The sequence below is a fragment of the Cyprinus carpio genome, chromosome A6 (assembly GCF_018340385.1).
Source record: "Cyprinus carpio isolate SPL01 chromosome A6, ASM1834038v1, whole genome shotgun sequence".
NCBI classification, from domain to species: domain Eukaryota; kingdom Metazoa; phylum Chordata; class Actinopteri; order Cypriniformes; family Cyprinidae; genus Cyprinus; species Cyprinus carpio.
In genome coordinates, this window is record NC_056577.1 from 14,516,199 (window position 1) to 14,542,668 (window position 26,470).

The window sequence follows — 26,470 nt, forward strand, 5'->3', positions numbered from 1 at the left end:
GATTCTTACTAATTCTGGGAATTTGACATGTACGGTGGTTTTAAATTAAATGAATGTGTCTGCCTCTAAATAAGACCATTTTATGAAGCAGCATGTATCTTACCACTCTTTGATTCTGTTCTCCCATTCAATCACAAGCTTCACATGCAGAGGACCACCAGGACCGCATAATTTCAGGGCCCTGCAAGAGAAAGTTCATATTTAAATTGTGAGTTTTGATATTCAGACGCTAGGGGGCAGACTATAATCAGTGTTGTGTGAATTCATTGTCAATTCAGTCTATGTCAGTACATAATTTGGCACACTGACACTGGCATTCTGTTCTATTTTTGTTCTATGTTCTATTTTTTTATTATTTAATTTTTTTTTCAAACTGGATTTACACTACCTTACAAAAGTTTGGGGTCAGTAAGATTATACGGAAATAAGGAAAGGATGAGGATAAGGAAACAACCTAGACAGGAGGTATGACATGCAACTGGGTCATGAACAGACGCAACTATAATTATTATGTCTTATCGCTGTGATACGGATCTAATGTAATTTTGTTCTCTAGAAAATGTACTTTCACATTTTATCATTGCAAAACAAGACAAAAGTATGAGGAAAACATAGAGGGAGAGAGAAAAGGCAAAAAAAAAAGACAACAATGGCCAGTTAATTTAACCTTTAAAATTCCTATTCTAAAAATAGCTTTTTATTATTCATGTTAATTACCAGTAGGATTCATTTTATAGGTCTCACAATCATCACAGGTCCTCAGACTGAAAAATAAATCACTCAAATATGGCCTAGTCACACAAATGACAATAAAAGTGTGACGTGACACACAGCCAAGTATGGTAACCCATACTCGGAATTGGTGCTCTGCTTTTAACCCATCCAAAGTGCACACACACAGCAGTGAACACACACACACCGTGAACACACACCCGGAGCAGTGGGCAGCCATTTATGCTGCGGCGCCCGGGAGCAGTTGGGGGTTCTGTGCCTTGCTCAAGGGCTATTTAGTCGTGGTATTGAGGGTGGAGAGAGCGCTGTACATTCACTCCCCCCACCTACAATTCCTGCCGGCCCGAGACTCGAACTCACAACCCTTGGATTGCAAGTCCGACTCTCTAACCATTAGGCCACGACTTCCCCCCAAAGACCTGGCTAAAGCACAAGACAGAGGAAAAACACAAGCGTTCACTGCCTCGGTCCTCACTGTTCACTCTGTGCATTTCTGCAAACAAAGTTTTTCTGAGAGCTGATCTAAAGTCAGATTAGTTCTGACACGCAGTCCGTCTGCGTTAATTGTAATTGTTTCTGAGAGGATTTAAAAGCAGGGAACAATAATTCAGAGACGTGAGGGGAAATCACTTAAATTCATCAACTCTGGTCTATTGAGAAGAAAGCTCTGACACACATACGCAGTGGGTTTTCTTATCTTGTCTTACACTGAACAATTTACCTCATCTCAACCGGTAATTGGGGAGCTAAAACACACACACACACACACACACACACACACACACACACACACACACACACACACACACACACACACACACAACTTTGTCTATGGAATTACCCTAAAACTTTGCATGCTTTTTCTCCATTCTCTGAACTTGGGTTTGTATGAACAATCTATTTGATGATAACCATGATAACTTGTGAAACCTCTAGATGAATGAATACATCTTCAGCAATGGCTGACAAACTTGATTACTTGCATAGTTAAACTGCTGGCTTTCAGCACACAAGAGCAGCAGCTTGTGTCAGAGAACAGCAGGTAAACCACATGAGAAATGGAATGTCTCTGCTATCATCTGAACATCATAATTACAAATAAACAACCTATTTATACAGTGACAGGCATGGATGAGAGTGCAAAAAGGACGTGCTGGTAAGAAAAGATGATCAGATACTATGCAACATTCACATTTCTCAAATCTACGCCAAACAAAAAGTACAGCACTAGTAGCCTGGTATAGTGATGCTATCAGATGGTAATACCATGGTAATTATATTTCACGAGTTTGTGTGCCCATATAATCTTAGCGTAAGATTTGGCTTGCTCTCTGCTATAGAGGGGCTCAGAGAGAATATTTTACTCAAGCTCCGATTGCCCCCATAACAGGCAAAATTGTACAAAAAAAGGAGGAGGAGGAGGGATGCAAAAAAGAACTAACAATGGGAAGAGGTAAGATTTATACCTTGGTATTAACTAGAAGATTAGATTAGTGTACTCCTCCCAAAATTAAGTTTAATAACTTCACATATACCATAGCACTTGACATTTACAATTTCAAGAAAAATATGACCAAATGAGGAGTATGCAACAAAAGTACTGTAAAATATCACAAATTATCGCAAATATCATGAAACATTATTACATATTCAAATATGCTGATTTTGCTGAATTGATCTTCACCACATGGCATATTAAAACAAAACAGAAACTAACCTTGCCTTGTTATTAGCTGTGCAATATATCAGATATTATAAATCTCCATGGGTTTGTTGTTTATTTGTGTTGGTTGCACCAGGACTTTTATGGTCACACCTCATGAATTTCATTTAGCAGAGAAAAAAAAAAAAAGTTTTTTAATAGAAATATTAATAAGCATTGATTTTTTTTTTTTTTTATAAGAAACTTATTTTCCGTAAGAAATTATTATATACAAATTATTTTAGGTTTTCTTTCCAAAAATGTCTTTTAATTACATTTATCTTCATTATGATTTCAGGACAGCTGTATCACTCTGACATTTGTGACTTTATACTCCTCCAAAAATACTAAAATAATTCAGATGTTAAAAACAAACTTCTTATATTTGTGTCATCTCATCTATTCCGGTCACATTGCACACACACACACACGCACCTTTCAAACTCCTTAGTTTGTGTTTTCATACATATTCTGCTCTAAATATCAATTCTATTCTTCTGTACTCTAATTTAAATACGAACTTTAAAATCGAACACATTCACAAATAAAACCTCCATAATTCTGTTATATTGACTTCAGAGGGAGGAAAACAGCCCAGAATAGCAGGCACAGAAGCGCACGAGGCTGCCGTCACGACTGTGGAACTGAGTTTTAAGCTCTTTAAATTGAGAAATGGATCATTGGCTTTGAGACTGTGTGTGATACACCTACAGCACTGAGAGGATGAGCTCTTCATGGTTTGGCTTGTTGGGTTTGTCTCTCTAGAGCCTCACAAACATGATGCAGAGGAGAGGATACAATTAGTGCAAACTAGGTTAAAATACTGTGATGTGGGTGTTTGGAGACCAATTAAAAAGTTTAAAGCAGCTGGAGATATTAACTTCAGCGGCACTGATGAGCATTCAGGGTGTAAAGAAAACATTTTGTAGCAAGGTATTTCTAGACATACACTACAGTTCAAAAGTTTGGGGTCAGTATGATTGTTTTTTTAAGAGATTAATAATTTCATTTAGCAAGGATGGAATTAATTGATATAGCAATGTAAAAAAAACAAAAACAAAGAAAAAAGCTATTTTAAATACACGCTGTTCTTTCGAACCATCTATTCATTAAAGAATCCTGACAAAAATGTATCATGATTTCCACAAAAATATTGAGCAGCACAAAAGACTTCAATAATGATAATAAAAATAAATCTTACCCTACAAACAAATCAAAATATTAGAATGATTTCTGAAGGACACTGTGTGACACTGAAGACTGGAGTAATGATACTGAAAATTCAGCTTTGCCACCACAGGAATAAATTGCATTTTGAAATATATTAAAATACAAAACATTTATTCTAAATTGTAACATTTCACAATATCACATAAGTGCAACCTTAGAGAGAATCTTTCAAAAACATTAAGAAACTGTACCGCCCCAGACCTTCGAACAGTAGTCTATATTAAGTGTTTTGTTTTTTCGGCTGGGTTACGTGGGCTCACCTGTCCACGGTCGGGTGACAGAGAGGTCTGCTGTCGTGGGGAGACAGGTAACTGCAGGAAGCTGACCCACCCACCACACGCATCCTAAACAGTTCATTAGTCTGTGGAAGGCAAAATAAAGCTACTCATCACAAATGTAACACCAATTTATTGATAACCTCCATTTGTAGCTTCATTTAACTAAAAGTCATTTTATGGAGAAACAAAACTGCATAAAGATTCTCCAAAAACTCTAATTTTGTGTCCCATAGAAAGAAATAACAGCATTCAGGTTTGGAATGGCATAAGGGTGTGAACAGTGGTGCTAGAAAGTTTGTGAACCCTTAAAATGTTCTGCTTTTCTCAATAAATATGACCTACGCTACAATTCAAAAGTTTAGGGTCAGTAAGTTTTTCCTTTAATATAATACTTTTATTCAACAAGGATGCATTAAATTGATCAAAAGTGACAGATAGTAAAGTCCTTTACATTGTTACAAAAAAAATGGCACTTTATATTAAAGAATCCTGAAAAAAATGGAGCACAGTTTCCACAGGCATAATAAGCAGTACAAATGTTTCTGTGAAAATATAAAAAATAAATAAATAAAAAATTCACTAACCCAAACGTTTGAACAGTAGTATGCATAGATCAGCTCTTCACCTGATAATGATGATTTAAGACTGAAACTTTGCCTTCAGAATCTAGTTTGACTACCTTGTAGTCAATAATGCCAATCAAATGTTTTCTGTAACTGGACATTTACAGTTGGATTGAGGGTAATATTATCGAATGCACTGTTTTGGTTTTTCCCACATGTAATGCTTCTCATTTAAACCAGTGGCTATATTTAGGCTGTCCACAAGACATTCTTCCAATAGTCTTCTGGCTCACCAACGTGGTCTTTGGCAAACTTTAGATGAGTAGCAATATTCTACTTGGAGAGCAGTGGCTTCCTCATTGCTGTGCTGGCATGCATGGCAGATCCTTAGATGTTCCCCTTGAGCCCTTCCTCGAGTATTACTTGTCTCGCTCCTGGAATAATTTTTGTTGAACAACCTCTAAAAGGTAAAGTAATATTGTAGCTGAGCTACTTCCTCTTGTATACTGTAATATGTACTGTAATCTGATAGTTTGGTAACCTTTTTTCAACACTGACATTTTCTGGAAGTCCTCAAACATGTTCTCTATGTATGTGTTGATCAATGTTTCTGTGTGAATAAGATTGTAAATTAAATATGTTTGTCATATAACCTGATCAAGCCTTTTCAGAAGACATTATACAGCTTGATTCATATATATCACTTTTATGATCTCTTAATTAACTTTTGGTGGAATGGACTTTCAATGGAGGGACAGAAACCTCTCAGGTTTCATTAAGAATAACTTAATTTGTGTTTTAAAAATGAACTAAAGTCTAAAGGATTTGGAGCAACAAGAAAATAATTAAATGACTGAATTATGATTTTTGGGTGAACTAACTAAGGGGTCATATGATGCAATTAAAATTTTTCCTTTCTCTTTGGAATGTTACAAGCTCTTGGTGCATGAAGAAGATCTTTAAAGTTGCAAAGACTAAAGTCTCAAATCCAAAGAGATATTCTTTATAAAAGTTAAGACTTGTCCACGCCCCCCTAAAACAGCTCATTCTAACACGCCCCCACATCTCTACATCACTATGTGGAAATATTTGTAATGTCGCCCAAATGTTCACGCAAAGAAAGAAGGCGTGGTTTCAGTAACCGCAGTTAGTGTTGAAGCAGCCATGTCAGGAAGATGCTGTGTGTATCTAGGTGAAAGCAAAAGCAATTTATTTGGCCTTCCGAAAGTAGATGCATTTAGGAAGCATTAAGATTACTTACAACAGAACAGCAACGCATTTTATGGACGACTTTGCTATGAGAATCTGGCGCTTCTGAATCAGCTACTATAAGTATGTTTTGTTATTAGTTTAAGTATTTGCTGCAGCCTGGAATTGAAATGCTAGTTTCGTCTGGCCAGAGGAGAACTGCCCCCCAACTGAACCTGGTTTCTACAATACAATATACAATATTTGAAAAATAATGTGTTTTTTGAACATTAAAGCATGTCAATATATTCTTTTCAGTAGACCAGGACCTGCTAAACACATTTTTTTCACCCCATTATTTTAAATTATATTTTAATAAACATATATACTTCCTTGACAATTTTGTCAATACATAAGTGACAACATTTCAAGATCTTGACATTCTAGCACCACTGAAAATAACGAAAACAGTTTCTTGAAAAGGCATTTGTTTCTTTCTTTCTCTGGGAATGACAACAGAGTTATAGTGGAACTGAGGAAGAGAGGAACATCAGATTCTGAAGATGCAATTTAAAGCAGAAACACAGCAAAATGGAGCTGTACTCAAGCGTACTGAGTGATAAATTAAAGATTTAATGGGAACAAATGAACAGAAGAAAATGGCAGCAGTCTTATGTTTGAGAAGGTGAGTTTATATTGGTCCTTTAATTTATTACACTCTGAAGACATTACAACAACACAACTCTGCTCTCTGCTGTACTGGCCAAACTGTTGTACAGAACCAGTTAGGAGACATTGTAAGATCTCTTGTTGTCGTTCTCTCATTAATTATCTGAAATACGTTCTAACACATTTAGTTTGTTGTGCAGCGCAAGGCTCCTATACAATCTATCAGGCCTAATATTGTAAGAAAAAATAACAACAGTGACATCCAGTTTCAAAGACTTTCTGTTCAAAGTGGCATTTAATGCGTTACTTAATTTGATAAATGTAAACTGTTAGTCAGTTTAACATATTCTACTAAGGTGATTAAAATGTATTTTAGATTTTAACTTAAGATGATTGTCTAACTTAGCAAAGTTAAACTAGTCTCTCTCTTTTGGAGAAAGGATACATTTACAACGTAAAATGACATTCCTGCGTGTTTAAACTTACAAGGAAATAATCAAGTTCTTCAAGTTTGTATTTAATAAGTGAAAAATAATCTATACTCATGACCATCTCTCTTTCACCTCATCTCTCCATCTCCTGTTCAACTCATTAGTCTCTATGATTATACTTCTCCCATGTGCATATTTAAGCTTGCAGGGAGAGCAGTGTCATAATTGCAGAGAGGTTTCTGTCATAATAAAGAGATTCGGTATCCTATAATTACCTTAGCTCTAACCACAGCACATAAAGCTAACATCAAAACCTGAAAGTAGTGATTTATGTTCAGCTCACACTCACCTTTATGATTGCATTTTTTTTAAGTAAGTAAAGCTTATTGCAGACACTCTGTTGCAGATGAGCCCAAGACAGAGTCCTTTCTACTCTCATCAGGAATGGAGGCCCAAACCTGGAGAGAAAAAAGAAAAAGTCAAAATGAGTGACAGCATGATTTAGTCTTTCATTTTTCACTGTGTCAAACAACCGAAGACAAAGATCTATCTATCTATCTATCTATCTATCTATCTATCTATCTATCTATCTATCTATCTATCTATCTATCTATCTATCTATCTATCTATCTATCTATCTATCTATCTGAGACTTTACGAGAATAAGGGGACACAGGGTTTTCTTTTTATTTAAGTCATATGCTTCCAAGATTCTGCTGTCTGTTATAGTCTGTGAAAATCCAGGACGGATTAAACAATTTTTACTTATATCCTAATAAACATATACTTCCTGGAATATTTTGTCAATACATAAGTGACAACATTTCAAGAACTTGACATTCTAGCACCACTAAAAAAAATAATGAAAACGTTTTCTTGAAAACATCACATTATTGCATTAACAAAGTTTTGGAAAACCATTTGTTTCTTTCTTTCTCTGGGAATGACAGCAGCATGAGTTGTAGTGGAACTGAGGAAAAGAGAAATTTAGTAAGCATTTAGTTAACTAGATAGCCTGTGGAAATTCTCTTTCTATTTTTTCAGTGTTTTCTGCACAAACATTGGTGCAGACTGCTTTGCCATTATTATTATTATTATTTTTTTTAATTTATTTTCACATCAGTCTATTATTGTGGTATAAACTTCAAAAATATTTTTTTTCTTAAAAATAAAACAATTTTATATGTCGGTCAGACTATCACTTCCTGACTAAATGCGCAGTTATAAGCCAGAATAAACTGTAGAGTGGTTTACAGTATGTTGTTTAATCTGGTTATTTAGTCTGGTTTAGTTTGCAGCATGTTCACATGCATCAGAAATCACAATATATACACATAAATATAAAAAAAAATATTAAATGAGTGAGTGAATGGCCAGACCAGCTGGTCATCATTTATAAACTATTTAAAAAACAAACAACAACAACAAAAAAATAATACAACAAGGAAGACAATACAGTCAACCAGATGGCACGAATTCAAAAGAAGAGGCAAGAGGATGCCTTACTTAACACTCTTTAACACTCTCTTTGTAAACACTCGCTTGGTAACATAGTCCCTGAGAATTCACTTGCCAATGTTACCACTTTCCTCACTTATGCGAGACTACTGCACTAAACAAATAAGTATGATTTCCCAAGCACTCTTCAAAATAGTCTGTTTCCCAGAAATCAGATATTACAGGTAGACCTGCCACAAACTGACAACACTGGTTGAATTAGAAGTAGACACATCAGACTGCTCATGCAAACAGAGCAATGTTTTAAAAGTGCCCCAGAGCCAAAGCACTCACACTCTTTAGGAAATTCAACCTATGAATGCTTGAAAATTTAAACCTACTTTTAGATACAGATACAGCTCTTTTATCTTTTGCTGCAAACATTGAATCAGTGAGACAACTTCTCTTTCAGATGTGGGCCAGAGGCAGCAGGCATCTGCCATTAAGGTGCAGTACACAAACACTTTCCTTTGCTTTCTCTCCTCTCTTCTTTAGGCCCTAAAATGTCATCTTGACATTTATAAGTGTTTCAGGGGAATACCCGTCATCTGTTTCCACCCAAAGCTCTGTGTCCATGAGTGAGGGAGCGAGACTGTGTGCAGCTCTGATTGACAGCTAGAGGTTAGTGACGAAGACTGTGCCAGATGCAGCACTCCCCAGAGTCCAGGCGATCAGTGCAGCTGTAGGTGGAGCAGGCAAGATGGTTCCTGTGCTGCAGTTTACTTACTTGGATTATTGATTCTGACAGAGCTGACTGATCAGACTTGTATGAATTAATGTCTTTGTGCATCTTGAATTGTCTCTTGTAGCAGTAGGTCTAAAAATAATTTTCAATGAATGCCTTGACTCATAGAACAGCACATTTGGGATACTGGATTTTTAAAATGCAAAATAGACCTGTATTTTAAATGTTTTTTTTTTTTTATTATTTATTTTTATCGCATGGTAATGCTCTGCAGGAACAAACAACTATAGCAAAATGCTAAAGCGTTATGATTCTATGCGTTTAATTTAATTTTAACATTTAATAAAAAAAAATTAAAAAATGGACATACTTAATACATTACTTTCATTTTCCAAATTAAATTAATCTAGATTTCTAAATGGGTAAAACAAACAATTTTTATTATTACATATAACTAATTTTCTATTATTACATTTAAACCTGAATCATTTATTATACATTTAATAAACACACTACTATTCAAAAGTTTGAGGTCAGCACAATTTTTAATGCTTTTGAAATAGTGTAATAGAGTGTATGAATTTGTTTATTGTATTTATTAACAGGTCTTCAATGGGGTTAATGGTGGCACTGCAAACTAATTTTTGTGAAAAAACTAATATTTTAAACAAAAACACAATATTAAAATATAATAATATTGTTTAATGGCCTTCCGATGTAGAGCAAGCATCTTAAAGTAAGAAAATACATGAACCTGCTATTTTACACAATATTATAGGCCAGGGTTAAAAAGTAGCACTAAATTTGAAACAATATGTAAAGAAGTCACATCTCTGTCTCACTGTCCATCAAAGGGTCCACTGAATGGGTTTGAACATTTCTTGAAATCTCAGGTAAACAATTTGGGTTTTCGTTGGCAAAATGATTTGGAAACTTAGAGAGTTCCTTCTGTAACATTTGTTTTAATATATATTAATTTAATATATTTAGTTACCTTGTAGCTTGTTGGCCAGACACAGCAACATTGCAGATTAACAGAAGGATCTTTGGAGAACCACCCTGATTCAAGAATTCTGACGATAACGTCCCTGAGGGTGGTAACCTGTGAACTTCGGGCTCTGCAGTGTATGGCGAGGAAGGGAGGGAGTGATGGAACCCTACAAAAGATAAAAAGAAATAAGCATTTTATTAAACGCTCAGTGTTTTCATATAACAGTGTATAAGTAATGGATTACCGGCTGGATGTACATTATCCCGCTTATTATACGGTTACTTGCCACATAAGTAAATAATTAGATGCAAAATATTGATTCGAGTTGAAATATTTGAACGCAAAGCTTCCGTGAAGACAGCGGTTGCGATCAAGCGGCAAATTCAAACTAAACGGACATTTAAGGGAAACGGTGCAGGCAAACCATGTATTACACAACATTTCACCACAAAATAATTAAGGCAATAAAAGAATTAAGATGAAAAGTTTATTAGTTTTCTTATAATCCATTACAGCGTACAAAACAATCATAGCAAAATGGAAGCAGCTGTGTTTGTATGAAACGAGAGCGAGTTCAAGCAAGAGTACAGCGCCGACTGCTGTTACCCAGATGAGCCTGTGTTATTAGCTTTCACAGGTTGTTATCCAGGGATAACATACCTCAGAATGTTGCGACTGACCAATCAGAATCAAGTATTCCACAGAGCCGTGTAATAATAATAAATAATATCAATTATGACCACCCATGTAAAAATGAAATTATTCTTATTATTCCAAGCATATGCTGATTTTATATTTCTTCTTATTATCAATGTTAAAAACAGCTGTGCTGCTTAATAATTTTGCACAGACTGTGATACTTTTTTTTTCAGTTCAAAAGAATAGCAGTTATTTAAAGAATAAATCTATTTTTTTAATCTGTCAGTGTCTTTACTGTCAGTTTTTATCAATTTAATATATCCTTGCCGAATAAAAGTACTAATTTATTAAAGAAAAAAAAAAAGAAAAAAAACACTGTCCCCAAACCTTTGAACGGTAGTCTATATTTAAGCTTTCAAATCACTAAGTAACATGAAAAACATTTGAGGTTAGCCTTCCAATTCATGTACAGATTCGATTCTACATACAGTATGAATACAGTTTAACCTGACGATTACTGTATGACAGACACCATCAAGTAATTCTGGATAAATATTGGTTCTCTTTAGCAATCCAATGAGATATCATGTTTAAAGTACTTATGTATCTTCCTTTCATGGCAGGATGGAAGTGTTTTTTCTCTCACTATCTGATTCGCTTTCTATCACACACTCACAGCAGGCCTCAGTCGTCAGAGGCTCATTTGAGGGCCAGCTGAAGCAGATTGAAGTGGGGAACTGTGAGCTTGTGAGAGCCTTAATTAAACTTGGCCCTTACTAACACACACACACACTTTCACATTTCACACTTTTACAGACACAAACACACCAAGACCAACCCACAGTTCCCAATGCCTTTGTAGAAAAATGCAGTTCTTTTAAATATGGACAGAATTCTTATGTTCAGTTTTATAAAAATGTAGGGTGGGGACTTGGTTCTAGTGGAGGCAGAGGAACTGAGTTTGCAGTGGTATTGTTTAAGCAGACTAAATGACTGGAAAAGTCCTGCATACGTCACCAGAGAGAAGTTGACCAGAAGGTCCAGTTATGATATTTTGATTATTGTTACAAGGTCAAACAGACAAACAACCAACCAAACATATAAAAGCAGCTTTACATATATATTAATATCTTAATCTCCGTCACATTTAGCATTTAGAGCTGGGTGAAAATATGTATACCAACAACATGTATGTTAGACCCTATTCCATCTAAGCTCCTAAAAGAGGTGCTTCCAGAAGTCATAGATCCACTTCTGACTATTATTAATTTGTCATCGTCATTAGGATATGTCTTCAAAACCTTTAAATTGCCTGTTATTAAGCCTCTCATTAAAAAACAACAACTTGGGAATCAGAAAAAGCGATGTAACATTGATTGTCAAATTGTTGGATTCCCTAATAAAAACATTTTAAACACAAAAAAAACGACCCCAAAGAGCTTGTTAATTACAGACCGATCGCGGCCCGGCAAAACATAACAATTTGAAATACTAACGGAATGCATAGTAGATATAAAAAACTGAATAACAAGTAATTTCTTATTGCTAACTTCTGAAAAAACAGAGGTGTTGATTATCAGACATAAAACCTCCACATGTAATAACCTAGAACACTGTCTAAGACTCGATGGCTGGTCTGTCAATTCTTCGTCATCAGTTAGGAACCTAGATGTGCTATTTTATAGCAATTTTTCCTTTGAACGCAACATTTCTAGCATTTGTAAAACTGCATTTTTCCATCTCAAAAATATATCTAAATTACGACCTATGCACTCAGTGTCAAATGCAGAAATGTTAATCCATGCGTTTATGACCTCAAGGTTAGATTATTGTAATGCTTCATTGGGTGGTTGCTCTGCACACTTAATAAACAAACACCAGCTAGTCCAAAAATGCAGCAGCTAGAGTTCTTACTAGAATCAGGAAGTATGACCATATTACCCCTGTTCTGTCAAACACTGCACTGGCTCCCTATTAAACATTGTATAGATTTTAAAAACTTGCTCATTACTTATAAAGGCCCCTAAGTGGTTTAGCTTTCCTATTTAGCGCCAAAACTCTGGAACAACATAACCATCAAAGTTTGAGAGGCAAACAAAACCAAGGCAATTTGATAATACCTAGAATATCAAAATCAACTGCGGGCGGCAGATCTTTTTTCTATTTAGCACTCAAACTCTGGAATAACCTACCTAACATAGTTTGGGAGGAAGACACACTCTGTCAGTTTAAATCTAGATTACTAGACCTATCTCTATAACCTGGCCTACACATAACACACTAACACATTTCTAATATTCAAATCCATTAAAGGATTTTTAGGCTGCATTAATTAGAACAACCGGAACCGGGAACACTTCCTATAACACCCGAAGTACTTGCTACATCATTAGAAGAATGGCATCTATGCTAATATTAGTCAGTCTTTTTTTATTATTCCGAGGTCACCATAGCCACCAGATCCAGTCTGTGTCCAGATCAGATGGTCACTGCAGTCACCCATATCCAGTACGTATCCAGCCCAGAATGTGGATCAGCACATAGAGATTACCTCTACAGCCCTGAATGTCAGCGGAGACCAGAACAACTAGATGAGTCCCAGAGACAGATCCCCAGTGAAGAACTTGTCCCCTAGACGGACACTGGGACAACACCACAGGAACTAGATGAGTCCTCTGCACAATGTGACATCTGCTGGTTTCGTCTGGCCAGAGGATAACTGGCCCCTACTGAGCCTGGTTTCTACCAAGGTTTTTTCTTCATTCTGTCACCGATGGAGTTTTGGTTCTTTGCCGCTGTCGCTTCTGGCTTGCTTAGTTGGGGACACTTAATATCCAGGGATATTGTCGACTTGATTGCACCGATGCGATTTAAACTGAACTGGATGATGACATCTCTGAATTCAATAATAACTGCCTTTAACTCAAAATTGAGTGTTTACTATTGACATTTTGCATTATTGACACAATATTTTCCTATTTAATACTGTGAAGTTGCTTTGACACAATCTGTATTGTTAAAAGTGTTATATAAATATTTCTCCAGCAGTTGTACCTGCACTCACTCACATCATTAACACGTCCCTTCACATTGGTGTCTCCCTCAGCATTTAGACAGGCTCGTATAACCCCACTACTTAAGAAACCCACCCTTAACCCATCTCTTTTAGAGAACTACAAACCCGTTTCCCTTCTTCCTTTCATTGCAGTCTCTGCCTTTCTCAAACAGAACAACCACCTCGACAGCAACCAGTCTGGTTTCATAAGTGGACATTCAACTGAGACTGCCTTGCTCTCAGGTGTTGAAGACTGGCAAGAGCGTATTTCCAGATCTTCAACACTTATCTTGCTGGATCTGTCCACTTCTTTTGACATGGTTAACCACCAGAACTTCCTGTCAACCCTATTAGCAAAGGGCATCTCAGGAACCGCACTCCAGTGGTTTGAGTCTTATCTTTCAGATAGGTCCTTCAAGGTATCTTGGAGAGGTGAGAGAGAGAGAGATGAGGTGGACCACTTCTCTTCTCTGTCTACATGGTATCATTAGGTTCTGTCATTCAGAAACATGGCTTTTTCATATCACTGCTATGCTGATGACACTCAGCTCTACCTCTCATTCCATCCTGATAATCCGACGATAGCTGCTCACATCTCAGCATGTCTAACAGACATTTCTTGCTGGATGAAGGACCATCACCTTCAACTCAACCTTGCCAAGACAGAACTTCAATTTCACCATCCAGTTAGGCATATCAACCATAAGTCCTTCAAAAACAGCCAGAAACCTTGGAGTTATGATTGATGATCAGCTGACTTTCACAGACCACATTGCTTAAACTCCCCGGTCCTGCAGATTTGCTTTATTCAACATCAAGAAGATCAGGCCCTTTCTTTCAGAACATGCTGCACAACTCCTTGTTCAAGCTCTTTTTCTGTCCAGGCTTGTCTATTGCAATGCTCTCTTGGCAGGTCTTCCAGCCAGTTCTATCAAACCTTTACAATTAATCCAGAAACCCGGCAGCAAGATTAATTTTTAATGAGCCGAAAAGACTGCACGTCGCAGTCGATTTACACTGGCTACCAATAGCTGCTTGTATAAAATTCAAGGTATTAATGTTTGCCTACAAAACCACACTGGCTCTGCACCCCTTTACCTAAATTCATTACTTCAGATTTATGTGCTCTCTAGAAGCTTGCATTCTGCAAGTGAACGTTGCTTTATTGTGCCATCCCAAAGAGGCACAAAATCACTTTCACAGACTTTAAAATTAAATGTTCCCTCCTGGTGGAATGACCAGCCCAACCCAATCCAACTCCTTAGCCATATTCAAGAATCGGCTAAAAACACATCTCTTCCATCTTTATTTGACCCTCTAACTCTAGCACTCTCTATTCTAATTCTATTCTTTAAAAAAATGCCCCTTTTGGATTTGCACTATATTTATTTACAAACAGCTTGTTTTCTTTAACCCCTTAACTATCCCTCACATTTTTAAACATAGACTTGTAAAGTGCACAATCCAAACTTAAATTTTTATAATTCTTGAACGAAAACATTTTGTAACATGATATTGATGTACCATTTTCATGCAATGTCTGATTTTAAAAATGCATTTCAAAGGATGAATTTTGTGATTTTAAGTTTTTAGTTGATATATAATTTCTGATTTTTTCTAAAGTGTGATAGAGAAAAAGGCAACGAAAAATACTTTTTTTTGACAAAGGTCAGAACTCCTGTTATGATGTAGATTTTTGAGGGTGCACTCTTGTCATAAATTAAACTATTACTAACAAAAAAAAATTTTTAAAAAAAAAAATAAGTAGAAATATACATTTACAACTATAAAAACTTTCCAACGATAAAAATATTAACAAAATTAAATAAAGAGAATAAAATAAATAAAAGATAACAGGTTTAGGCATCCCGTATACGGGATGGTGACAGTTAACAGGTGAAAAAAAAAACAAAAAAAAAAGAAATACTAGCTTCTCTAATATTTGTTAAATTCTATTTTTTTATTTATTTATTATGCAATCAACAAAAGCAAAAAAAGGCTCTCTAACACTAGCTTGCTCTACTCTTTTCCTATTCTATCTTTTTTTTTATTTTCTTTTTATTTATATATGATTTAAAAAACTTGCTACGTGTTCTGCATTAAGCTAACTGAGACTTGTTATATCACTTGGAAATCACTGCTCTTTTGTTGATTTTGATTGCCTCCATTGTCCTCATTTGTATTTTGCATTGGATAAAAGCATCTAAATGACTAAATGTAAATGTATATAAATAAAGGTGACTTGACTTTTTGTGACGATACAAACAATCAAACAATTGAGATTTGTTATATATATTGCTCAAAGCAATTATAGGCTACTGTATGAATGTGGATAAAGTTGGACATTCAGTACTTATGTTCAACTTAATATAAAGATCTGGGCGATAATAATAATGCAATCAAAAAATCAGGCAGTTGAGATATGGTATATAGTATATATCACTTTATGCAAGTGTACTGTATAATGTATTTATTACACGGCTCTGTTTAATACTTGATTCTGATTGGTCAGTTGGGACATTCTGAGGTATGTTATCCCTTGATAACAACCGGTAAATCTGATAACACAGGTTACACAGTGTGTTTTTGCTCAGTTACACACGACCTCACCAAACCTCTATCAACTTAAGTTTCAGAGAGACCAGGATGTAAGCTTATCTAAGAACCATTCAGACAGATGACCCTCTAAACCTCATCTGTCAATCACATCTTCTCAAGGGAGAGCACTTGCTATATGCACTGGAAAAGAGGGCAAAGAAATTGTACAGTACCTGTTACTCAGACCTGTTACTCAGTTACTGTTACTTTTAAACGCTAGTATGGTGTGTGTGTGTGTTTTTTTTTTTTTAAATCTGTTAATTGGTTGACTGTTAGTTACCTCATATACACACTGAAAACGTGTAATTATATGTTAATTTACTGTAAAGTACTGTCAAATTTGTGTTTTTGCAGGTATGAATTACTGTAGAACTGACAGTAAAGAAAGTAAAAAAGTCCCAAAATGTGTTTAAATTGAATTTCTGGCAACCACAGCTGACAGTTTTCACTGTAAATTCAACAGGATATTTTTACAGTTTAGACTGTACTGAACACTTCTACAGTGAAAAAGGAGGTTGACATCTCCATGACACTGTAAAGAGATACAATAATTGAACAGAAAAATTAGAACAAACAATAACTACACTGTTAAAGAGAGAGAGAGATTTTTTAATTGAAATAAATAAATAAATGACCCAAAATAATATATATACAAATTATTAAATCATAAATCTACTTAGGAAGCAACAATGTATAAGATATTAAGAACTGCTTTCACAGACTGAATCTTGAAAAAAAAAAAGAAAAAAATAATAATAATAATGTTGATGCAGTAAAAAGGAATAGATTTCTTATATCTTAATAAAATATGTATGCGGTGTTACTTTTCATCTCAAAGTGTATGGTTTTATTCTTATTTTATGCATGTATGTATGTATTGTATTTTATTTACTTACATTGCACTAAAGGTATACATTTTATCAGCACTAGCATTCCCTGGAAATCAAACCTATGACCTTGGTGTTGCCATAAACATGCTCTGCTCTTTGAACTACAGGAACAACATCTGTTCTGTCATTGTTTGATTGTAAGGCCAAAGGAGGACCCAACATCAAAATCACAGCAGTTTAGCTCTTTGCATATACTAAAAGACTACTTTTTTTAGGGATATTACATCACATAACATTACTAATTATGCATAAAATATCCCAATTTGTAATATATCTTGAATCTGAGAGGGAAGCTCAACATTTTCTTACAAAAAATGTGCTGTTAAAAAAAAACAGCCATTTTAAAATATTTTTTTTTTAAGCTGTCAATTGCAGAGTGACAGAAGACACCAACTCACATTTTAGTGCTGATCGGTAACTGTCACTTGTAATGAGGCAGAGAGTCTATGACAAACTGTCTCTAAAGATTTCTCTGCAGAAGTAGCTATATGCGTATAAAGATGCCTTCGAGCAAAGTCAGCAAACAGTTATTTATAACACAATTTAAAGTTTCTCACAGCTAGATGAACACTCTTAATATACTGCACATTGTAAAAGAAATGAGGCCCAAGACAGAACTGGGCAGCACTTGTTTCCTGATATACACAAGTTGTAATTACCATCTATCTGAGGTAACTAGTTCACTGGAGCCTACGACAAAGTGACATGATTTAATCTACAGATTTAAAACATTCAGAAGTGAAATAAACATGAATGAAAATCAAAAGTGAACATTCTTAATAACAATAATCATTTGCAATAGAATCAGACCAAATGTTCTCGAAAGAAAGATGGTCAGGAAAATGCTTTTTACATGCCTCAATACATCAACACAAATTACTGATGGTCTCCAGTCAGGCCAAATAGAGGAGGTGGATTATCCTTTGATCCTTGGTTCTGCCCAAGGTTAGTTGCTAACTCTATTTTATGTAATTTTACCTTGTAACCATAGGCTATGTCTTTGAAGGTCCAGTTCTGAAACCTCTTTAAACTGCTTTTAGGCATTTACTGTTGTACGAAGTGTTATACAAATGCATTTAAAAGAATTTACTTCAATTGAACGTATACACAGATCCTTTCATTATCATGTTAGTGGTAGAGGATTACACCACAGTGAAGTTTATTTGGGTGTGAAAGAATGCTGCATACAGATAAGAACAAGGACAATCTAATTCCCAATCCATTTGTCTTTCTTTCCATTAATAAAAACCATTTTATTTATTTCACATCACATATAATATCAATTTCTAAATGTAACACAAGCACAAGTTCATTTTTCAATAACACCACACTGGCAGACACCCAACACAGTCTCATCTGATTAAAAATTGCCTAAGGGGAAAAACAAAAATTCCTTGCAGTATAAAAGGCCAAATCAGAGAGAAGGAAGACAACATTTGGATTTACAGTATACTATATGAGCCCGATTTCCTTTGGAGAGCCATTACACTTCAAATTCAGTATTTTCAATTGTAACCACACTTAAAACGTATAATGTATATGATATTTCATTATGTCAGGAGTCATTAAAGGGGTCGTATGATGCATTTTCATGTTTTGTAGCTGTTTGTGCATGCATAAGATCTGCAAAGTTAAAAAGCTCAAAGTCTCCCACAAACAGATTTTTTCTATCTAAAAAAAGAAGGCTGATCCAGACCGGCTGAAAACACCTCAATTGAATTCTCACTCATATATCTACTTCACTATGTGCAAATATTTGCATAATACCACCAAATTTGATACACAAAGACAGAAGGTGTGGTTTCAGGTATTGCAGTAGTGTTTGCTGCCGCCAGACGCTTTGTGATTCTATGCGAAAGCAAAAGCACTCTTTTTTGGCCTTCTGAAAGTTGACACAATTAGGAGTCAGTGGTTAACATTTATTTACAACACTGTCCCAGAACAGTACAACCTAAATGTTTGAGTGTGTGCAGCACATTTTATGGAGGAAAGTTTCCTGAACCTGGAAGAGTACAAGGTTGGCTGTGCAGAAAGGCTGTTTCTAAAAAATAGGAAAATTCCAACTTTCCTAGGACAATCTGCCGCTTTATGTTCTGCTTCACACTGGACGCTCGAGTAGAGATGAAGCAGGACGTGCCCATTGTTACATAGTAAAACTGCAACATTATTTAACTCTTTTATAACTGCTTTGGAAGCTAAAGCTCACGATTATGGTAACATGCATTACATTTCCGACACATGCTTGAGTTGTTCAGCTAATCACAACGCACTGGATCAGCTGGCTAATCAGAGCACACTGTGCTTTTCGAAGGAGGGGCTTTGTAGAAATTGACACATTTTAGAAAGACTATGCATGGAGGATCTGCAATAATGAACAGTATGTGAAAAAATAATGCATTTTTTGAACATTAAAGAATGTTAACATATTCTATTACACTTAATACACAAAATAATCAGCTTTGAAAATAGCATCAATTGACGTCTGTTTACATGCACCCTCATAATGCATAATTCTAATGGGATTTTGGCAATATTGCAGTTAAACTTTACCTTATGTTAAAGTAATACTTCCATCAAAATAATGCAATTAAGCTAAAAATCTTAGTAACCATAATCGCATTAAACTATAATCGCATACACCTATTTTAATTGCAATAAACAGGCCTGTAATTGCATTATTACAGCTCTAACCAAAGTGAGGATGTTCTCGGACATACACAGATGCCATACATGGATGATTCTTCACATAACTTCATGCATCTGTGTGACATTATTCTGAAGCAGTCCTGGTTTCTACGGGGTGTGCTACAGGGTGCTAAGCACCCTCAAATGAAAGCAAGAGCAGAGAGCACTTTTCAGTTGAGGCTGAAAAAGTAGGATATTGGCGAAACAGAGCAGGCAAACACTCCAAATGGGTATTTGTGTTTGGGCTCAGGAAAGCTTCCAAGGTTTATATTTACAACCTTACTTGTTACTGTTACAACCTTTACATGTTTTTGTATTGTTATACAAAACAAATTATGTCAAAGCAGCTTTATAGTATTAAACAGGAAAATAGTGTGTCGATGATGCAAGAGGACAATAACAAGTTCTCCTCTGGTGATCAGAGATTCCAGTTAAAGCATCTCCTCACCACTCAGTTTTGTTCAGTGCTAAGTTACGCAAGCTCACAAATCCTCTCATTAGCCTACCACAAACAAAGTGTAGACGCGATGTAAATTCATTACCATTCATTATAACAGAACTTTGTGAGATTGTGACGTTGCAATATTCATCACGGCACCAAATAACCATCCAATACTTCTGTAGTCACATTTTGCATTTGATGCAAGTGGACAGTGGTCAGTAGCATGGCTAATGTATGTGAGTTCATCATTTGTGCTGTGAAGTATGTGAATAATGACGGTAAAAATAACCATACTTCTTAGAGGATAATCAGAATAATGAAAAATTGCATGTAAACTGGAGTGAAGAGGTTTAGTCCTTGTGTGAAGCGATTAAGTCCTTACTCTGATTACTGGAAATAATTACATTATTGGTGCACATGTAAACGTAGCCACTGATGCTACATGATGATAACTCTGACTGCATAAGTAATTTCTATGATCAGCAATGTAATTAAGATGGATAATATGCTAAGTGTTTAAATACACTCAGTAGCCAACCTCTGATGTCCAGACGAGCAGCTGTACAAGTAAAATGTTTTGACAGAACCATGTGACCCTATAATATAGTACTGATAATATGAGGTGTCCAATAAATAAGGTAAACAACCTCTCGTGAATTAATTTACTGTACAGTTGCAGTTTTTTTAAATAGAAAACAGTTATTTTTAATTGTTATATTTTACAACATTACTGGTTTTTACTGTATTATTGGTCAAATAAACACAGCCTTGGTGAACATACTGTAAGATACTTATTTTAAAAACAATAAAATCTTAATTAACTTTTGACTGGTTTATGTTTTAATAATATTTTGTTATACTTTAAAGCACACTTCTTTTGAAGTGTTGACTGGCATAATAAAGCATATGTAAAGTAGACTACTTGATCATAATTTTAACTGAACTGTGTTATTTGAGTGTGTGTTACATTTAAAGTTAAAGCCCCCTGTGGGGTGAAAATCAAGTTATTAACGTTGTTTACTTGTCTAATTTTTTTTTTTTCATTTGCTTAAAGAAAAACCATGTGCAAATTCCTCAGCTTCTATTTACATCATGCTTTTGCAGGGTTGTGTTATATAGAGAATCACAGACATAGCTGTTCATTTCTTGATCACAATGGCCAGTCAGAGGTGTTCATACAGTATAAGTCAGAATCCAGAGTTTTGTTCAGTGCTGATTTCTGCACACTCCTGAATCCTTGCGTAATAATAAACAAGGCGTAGACACGATGTAAATAACAGATTAAGTATGCAGTTTAGAGGCTAGAGCTTCATTGATTATAACAGAATGAGGTTGCGATGAACAAAGACGAGTGGCAGCTTTTCAGTGATTATAAGGGGAGCTTTCTTGTACGTTTTCTAGGCCATAATCTATTCAGAATTTGAATACATTCACTCACAGATTTATTCTCGAAAGTTAAATGAATGACATAGCGATAACCATTTATCCAAGATTAACACTGTGATTACCACTGTGTAGTGTCTACTATAGCACTTACTTTTGATAACTGAGTGAAAGTGGTGCAGGTCCGAGGTGGTGCCATTGAATGGAGGTGGGGACTAATTTGAATATTCACAAATCCGCTGTATACTCAATGATATAAGGGTGTAGAGATACATTTAAGCCATTTTAAGACATGAAGAAATTATTTTTAAGACATACTGTAAAAAAAAAAAAAAAAAAAAAAAAAAAACTTTGATAAAAGACCAGCATTTAAGGGATAAAATTATTGACAACAGGTGGACTTTAATACATTTTTTAGATGCCAGTATACAAATACGCTCTAAAGTTCAGCTAACTGCATTTAATATAAATTGAAACTACAATACATTTTCATTTACGATACATTTCATTGCAATTAACATGCAATTAAGTGTCCGAAAACATTACTTAAGGTTTGCAATTAAGTATTTTCTTTTAAAGTATATTATTTTGATAATAGCTAATCTTTTTAAATGTACAGTAATAACTACTCTTTTTAAATGTATGCTAAGTGTGTTTATTTGGCATGTCACACCAGTAGCTAGAAAAATACATTTTATTCTACAAGTCGCCTCTCAACGGGTCAGCCATGTTAAGTAATTTTTTCCGTCCTCCATTCTTCTTGGCACCTCTATAAGCATAATTTGCACTGATATCAATCTTCAATCGTCCACCTGACAGCCATAATAAACAACCACACTATCTGAAGACTTCTGTAAACAGAGTTTTATCTCTAATTTAACAGAGCCTCTTAATCTTCAAGGTGAAAGTTTTCTTTAGAACTTTCAATGGACTTAAAATATACAGTGCAAGAAAAAAAAATGTAAGCTCATTTATAGGAAGAAGTCACACTGCATTTTGTCACTTAAATATATCAGTGGACTGAGAAGTCACTGTGTACTTGAGCTATTTCTGTATAAATATCTCATTATAATCCTACATTTTCCAGTACATTGACTTCTATGCCTGCATTTTTCTTAAAATTGCCTTAAGCAAATATTTTTTAATACCACACATACATGTCCCTACTACCTGACAGATAACACGGAAACAGGTGTCCAGAGAAATCACATCTGTCTGTAATAGCCCTAGGCTCTTTAATCAGCAAAAAAAAGAAAAAGTCAATAAATACTGTATTTTTCAGAATATAAGTCATATTTCTTTTTAATAATCTGGAACGTGCTGTGACTTAAATAAGGCAATTAGAATCAAGTACAAATCTATCACAGCCCACTCATCATAACACTAAAATGCAGTCAATGAATCAGAAAAAGATGCAGAGCTCAGTTTAAACTAGTTGTTGTAGAGTATGAAGGAAAACTGAAATGGTACCCAAAGGATTTTGAAAGGCCGGAATCACTGAGTGTGATGACGGTGATCTAGTGATTTATTTTGATACATTTATTTTGAGGCTGATGAGTGATTTATTTTGATGAATTTGTGGTAAAGCACTTGGCATTTATAATAAATATTGTTTATAATGAATACTAATATATTTTTATTTTATACTTCTGTCATTCGTTCTTGTTCTGAATAGGGATTAATGGAAGGTTATGTTGTGGAGTGAGGGGAACTAAAATGCATGTTTATAATGTTTATAGATAATGTTAATTTACCGGTATTTTACATTATTTCTGAATGTATCAATAAAATATGACTTATCTATGTTTTTTCGCATCAACACTCTACAGTATGTGACTTATACTCAGCTGCAACTTTCAACTTTCTTGAGACACTAGAGGAGAGTGAGCAAACAACTGAAAATCACTTATATTTTTAACTGTCAAAATCCAGTTAACAACAGAAGCTAAAGATGCTAGAAGCCTAAAGCATTTCCTTGTCTCCTGATTTCCTTATGCATCACTGTGGTTACCTGAGAATCGCATGGAGCCTCCTCTGGTGAAGAGGGGTGGAGCCTGGAAGGCGTAGATGACATCACTCTCTGAGATACTCGTCATATCATCTTCATCAGAGAAAGAGCGCTGGAACCCATTTGAGTTCATCTCGGTCAAAATCACCTATGAGAAAAAGATACATTTTGATCTGAGAGTTAAACAACCTTGTACACCATGGAACGGATTATTCATAAAAATGAGAAACTTGGGTCCAAGTAAACAAAGAAGATTTCAGGTTCTTGTCACATCAGAAATCAACAGATAAGGGGATTTCAGCTCAAACATTCAGAATGACAAACTATTAGGCTCAGTGGTAGGTCTGTTTCTATTGTTTTCTGTGATACAGTAAGTGAGGTTAGTATAATAGTATGCTATTCTGAACAAGCCAAGCACATGCTCTACACACTCAACTAAATATCACCTCCCACCACAAGGGGGAGACACCATCTACATTAGTATACATGTGCTTATACCCTGTTAATACAAAGCTAATTTTTACAAATGGCCAAGTAATACTCAATCTAAACTCTGTGAAACTGCCAAATAAAAATCTGTTTCCTGAACCCAACATATAATATTCATGAATTGATATCTGTGTACACTAAAGGCTAAGTAGGGAGTCAGTAATCCCTTTTCCCTTAATCTCTGAGGAAGGCTGTGCCCTGCGCTGATGTTTTTCTGCCCTCTCATATTGTTTGGGTGGCTCTGAAATAGCCCCAGCATCCTGTAAGCCTCTCCACAGTATTACTCAGAGCTGAAGAGATGAACACTGTATAAAAGTTTAATAATACTCTTGACAATACAATTATGAATAAAACAATTAGAGCAAAAGAGTTTGAATTATAAATGTAACATGAATTTCAGAATTTCTTAGTAGTTGGTAAGCCCCTTTCATGGAGGCACTGAGAGCTGGAAAAGAGACAAACTTAAAAGAAAGGAAGGTAATGGGGTCTTTTACCTTGCAGTAATAGCATCTGGCCATCTATACAGTGGTGACATTAAAAATATGTATCTTACAACACAATAACAACGTAAACCCTGGCTGAGCAAGTCTGGGAAGTTTCCATTAACCAACAGATGGAGTGTGTTCAGAGAAGGCAGTTTAAATGGAGTATGAATAGAGATACAGGCTATTACTGTCTGTAAACCTTGAAGACGTGTGCAAAAAAGATTTCTTCTACACCCAGACTATGTAAGGTGTGTGCATGTGCAGTACAATACAATATTTTAAAATAAACTATTGGTGTGTATTGCACACAGTTTAGTTTCAGAAAGATAGAGAGAGAGAGAGAGAGAGAGAAAAACAGTATGACAGAAAGTAGGTCTCACCTGGTCTGAAGAGATCTTGCCCTCCTCTGCTACCATGGCCCTGAGTGTTGAGACAGACCCAAAGAGAGGCACGGCCAACCCTACTCTCAGAAACCGCTGACCTTCAGTGTTGAACACCAGAATCACATTCAGGGCCCTAAACATACAAAAACATACATATTTATCACATCATAGAATGTAGCTGCTCATTCAAGACATCAATTTGTAGGCCAATTCATACATGCTTCCTACATGTTTTTACCATAGAAGGTTTTTGAAAATAATTGGAAATACTCTTGGTTACCAATATAAAGTATTGGTAACCACTCATAGATGTTTACTCATAAATCAAAAACCACTATTCTAAAAAACCTATTAAAAAATTCCAAAGGGAAACTCAAGACGCAGGTAATGTTAACACAACAACGTTTAAAACGATCAAATCTAAGCGGGGATTGAGAGCTGCAGGGATGACATATGTTTGTATGACCCGGAATTAGTTAGCATTTTAGCAATTCAGGTTCCATAATCCTGAAGTCAAAATACTTTTTAGAAACATTTTTAGTTAAATGCTTGAAATAAGGTCTGTGGTTAACACAAGCTCAAGATATTGTAACGTTTTATTCTACAACAAAATTCACCCAGAAATGAAAATGTTGTCAATATTTGCTCACGGTCATGTCATTCCAAAACAGTATGGCTAACTTTCTTCTGTGGAACATTTTTTTTTTCCCGAACAATGGAAGTCAATGGGCTCCAATGTTGTTTGGTTTTCAGTGTTTTTGAAAATATCTTCTTGTGTGTTCCACTGAATTAAAAAAGCAATACAGGTTTGGAAAGACAAGAGTGATAAAATGATGGGCCAGAATTAGACCATCTCATTAACCATGGTTAAAGCCACTGTAACACATCCTCTTCTGTCATATTGCTTTGCTTATTTACCAATACTGTATATGAAAGATTGTGTGAGAGAGTGAGTAACAAATCAAAATCAGTTGATTTAAATCATTGTGTCTGGATTTCAACACTGCCACACACACACACACACACCACACAGCTTGTGGGTACACATTAGAATCGAGAGCTGATCTGTTTCCTGCTGTATTTGTCAGTCTGACAGCATCTGATGGTTTCAAATGCAGCCGCATTTTTTCACTGCAGCTTGCAGTTGTGGCTCTAAAGACTTTATATGGACTTTCAGATGCCTCTCTGCTGCATTATTGAAAGCCGTATGTGAAATGCTGGACCCAACAAAAGCACTCAGTTATACAAAACCACACTCTCATTCGAGTGGACGAGTGAGAAGACAACTGAAGCCTTTTAGATTTTATCTCTGGTGGCACGCAGAGGTGAGAGTCATCTGACAGGGGTTCATATATGTGGAGTCAATCAGACTGAGCTTACTCTGTGTTTTCAGAGTGTATTTGGGTGTGTTAAAGTGCTGGTTGGATGTGTTACTTCTTGCAAAGAC

At 35.5% G+C, this 26,470-nt stretch overlaps 1 protein-coding gene across 2 annotated transcripts in view; it reads right to left on the bottom strand.

Annotated features, from left to right (window-relative positions):
• usp43a (ubiquitin specific peptidase 43a) overlaps window positions 1–26,470 on the bottom strand; it is a 379,370-nt gene that overhangs the window by 10,060 nt on the left and 342,840 nt on the right. For both annotated transcript variants that reach the window (XM_042758153.1, XM_042758152.1), the window contains exons 3-8: window positions 25,021–25,156; window positions 23,670–23,814; window positions 9,970–10,132; window positions 7,143–7,251; window positions 3,925–4,025; window positions 104–181 (exon numbers count right to left, since the gene is read on the bottom strand). In XM_042758153.1, coding sequence (XP_042614087.1) covers window positions 104–181; window positions 3,925–4,025; window positions 7,143–7,251; window positions 9,970–10,132; window positions 23,670–23,814; window positions 25,021–25,056 — 632 coding nt within the window. In that variant the 5' untranslated portion in view covers window positions 25,057–25,156. The remainder of the gene's footprint in view (window positions 1–103; window positions 182–3,924; window positions 4,026–7,142; window positions 7,252–9,969; window positions 10,133–23,669; window positions 23,815–25,020; window positions 25,157–26,470) is intronic.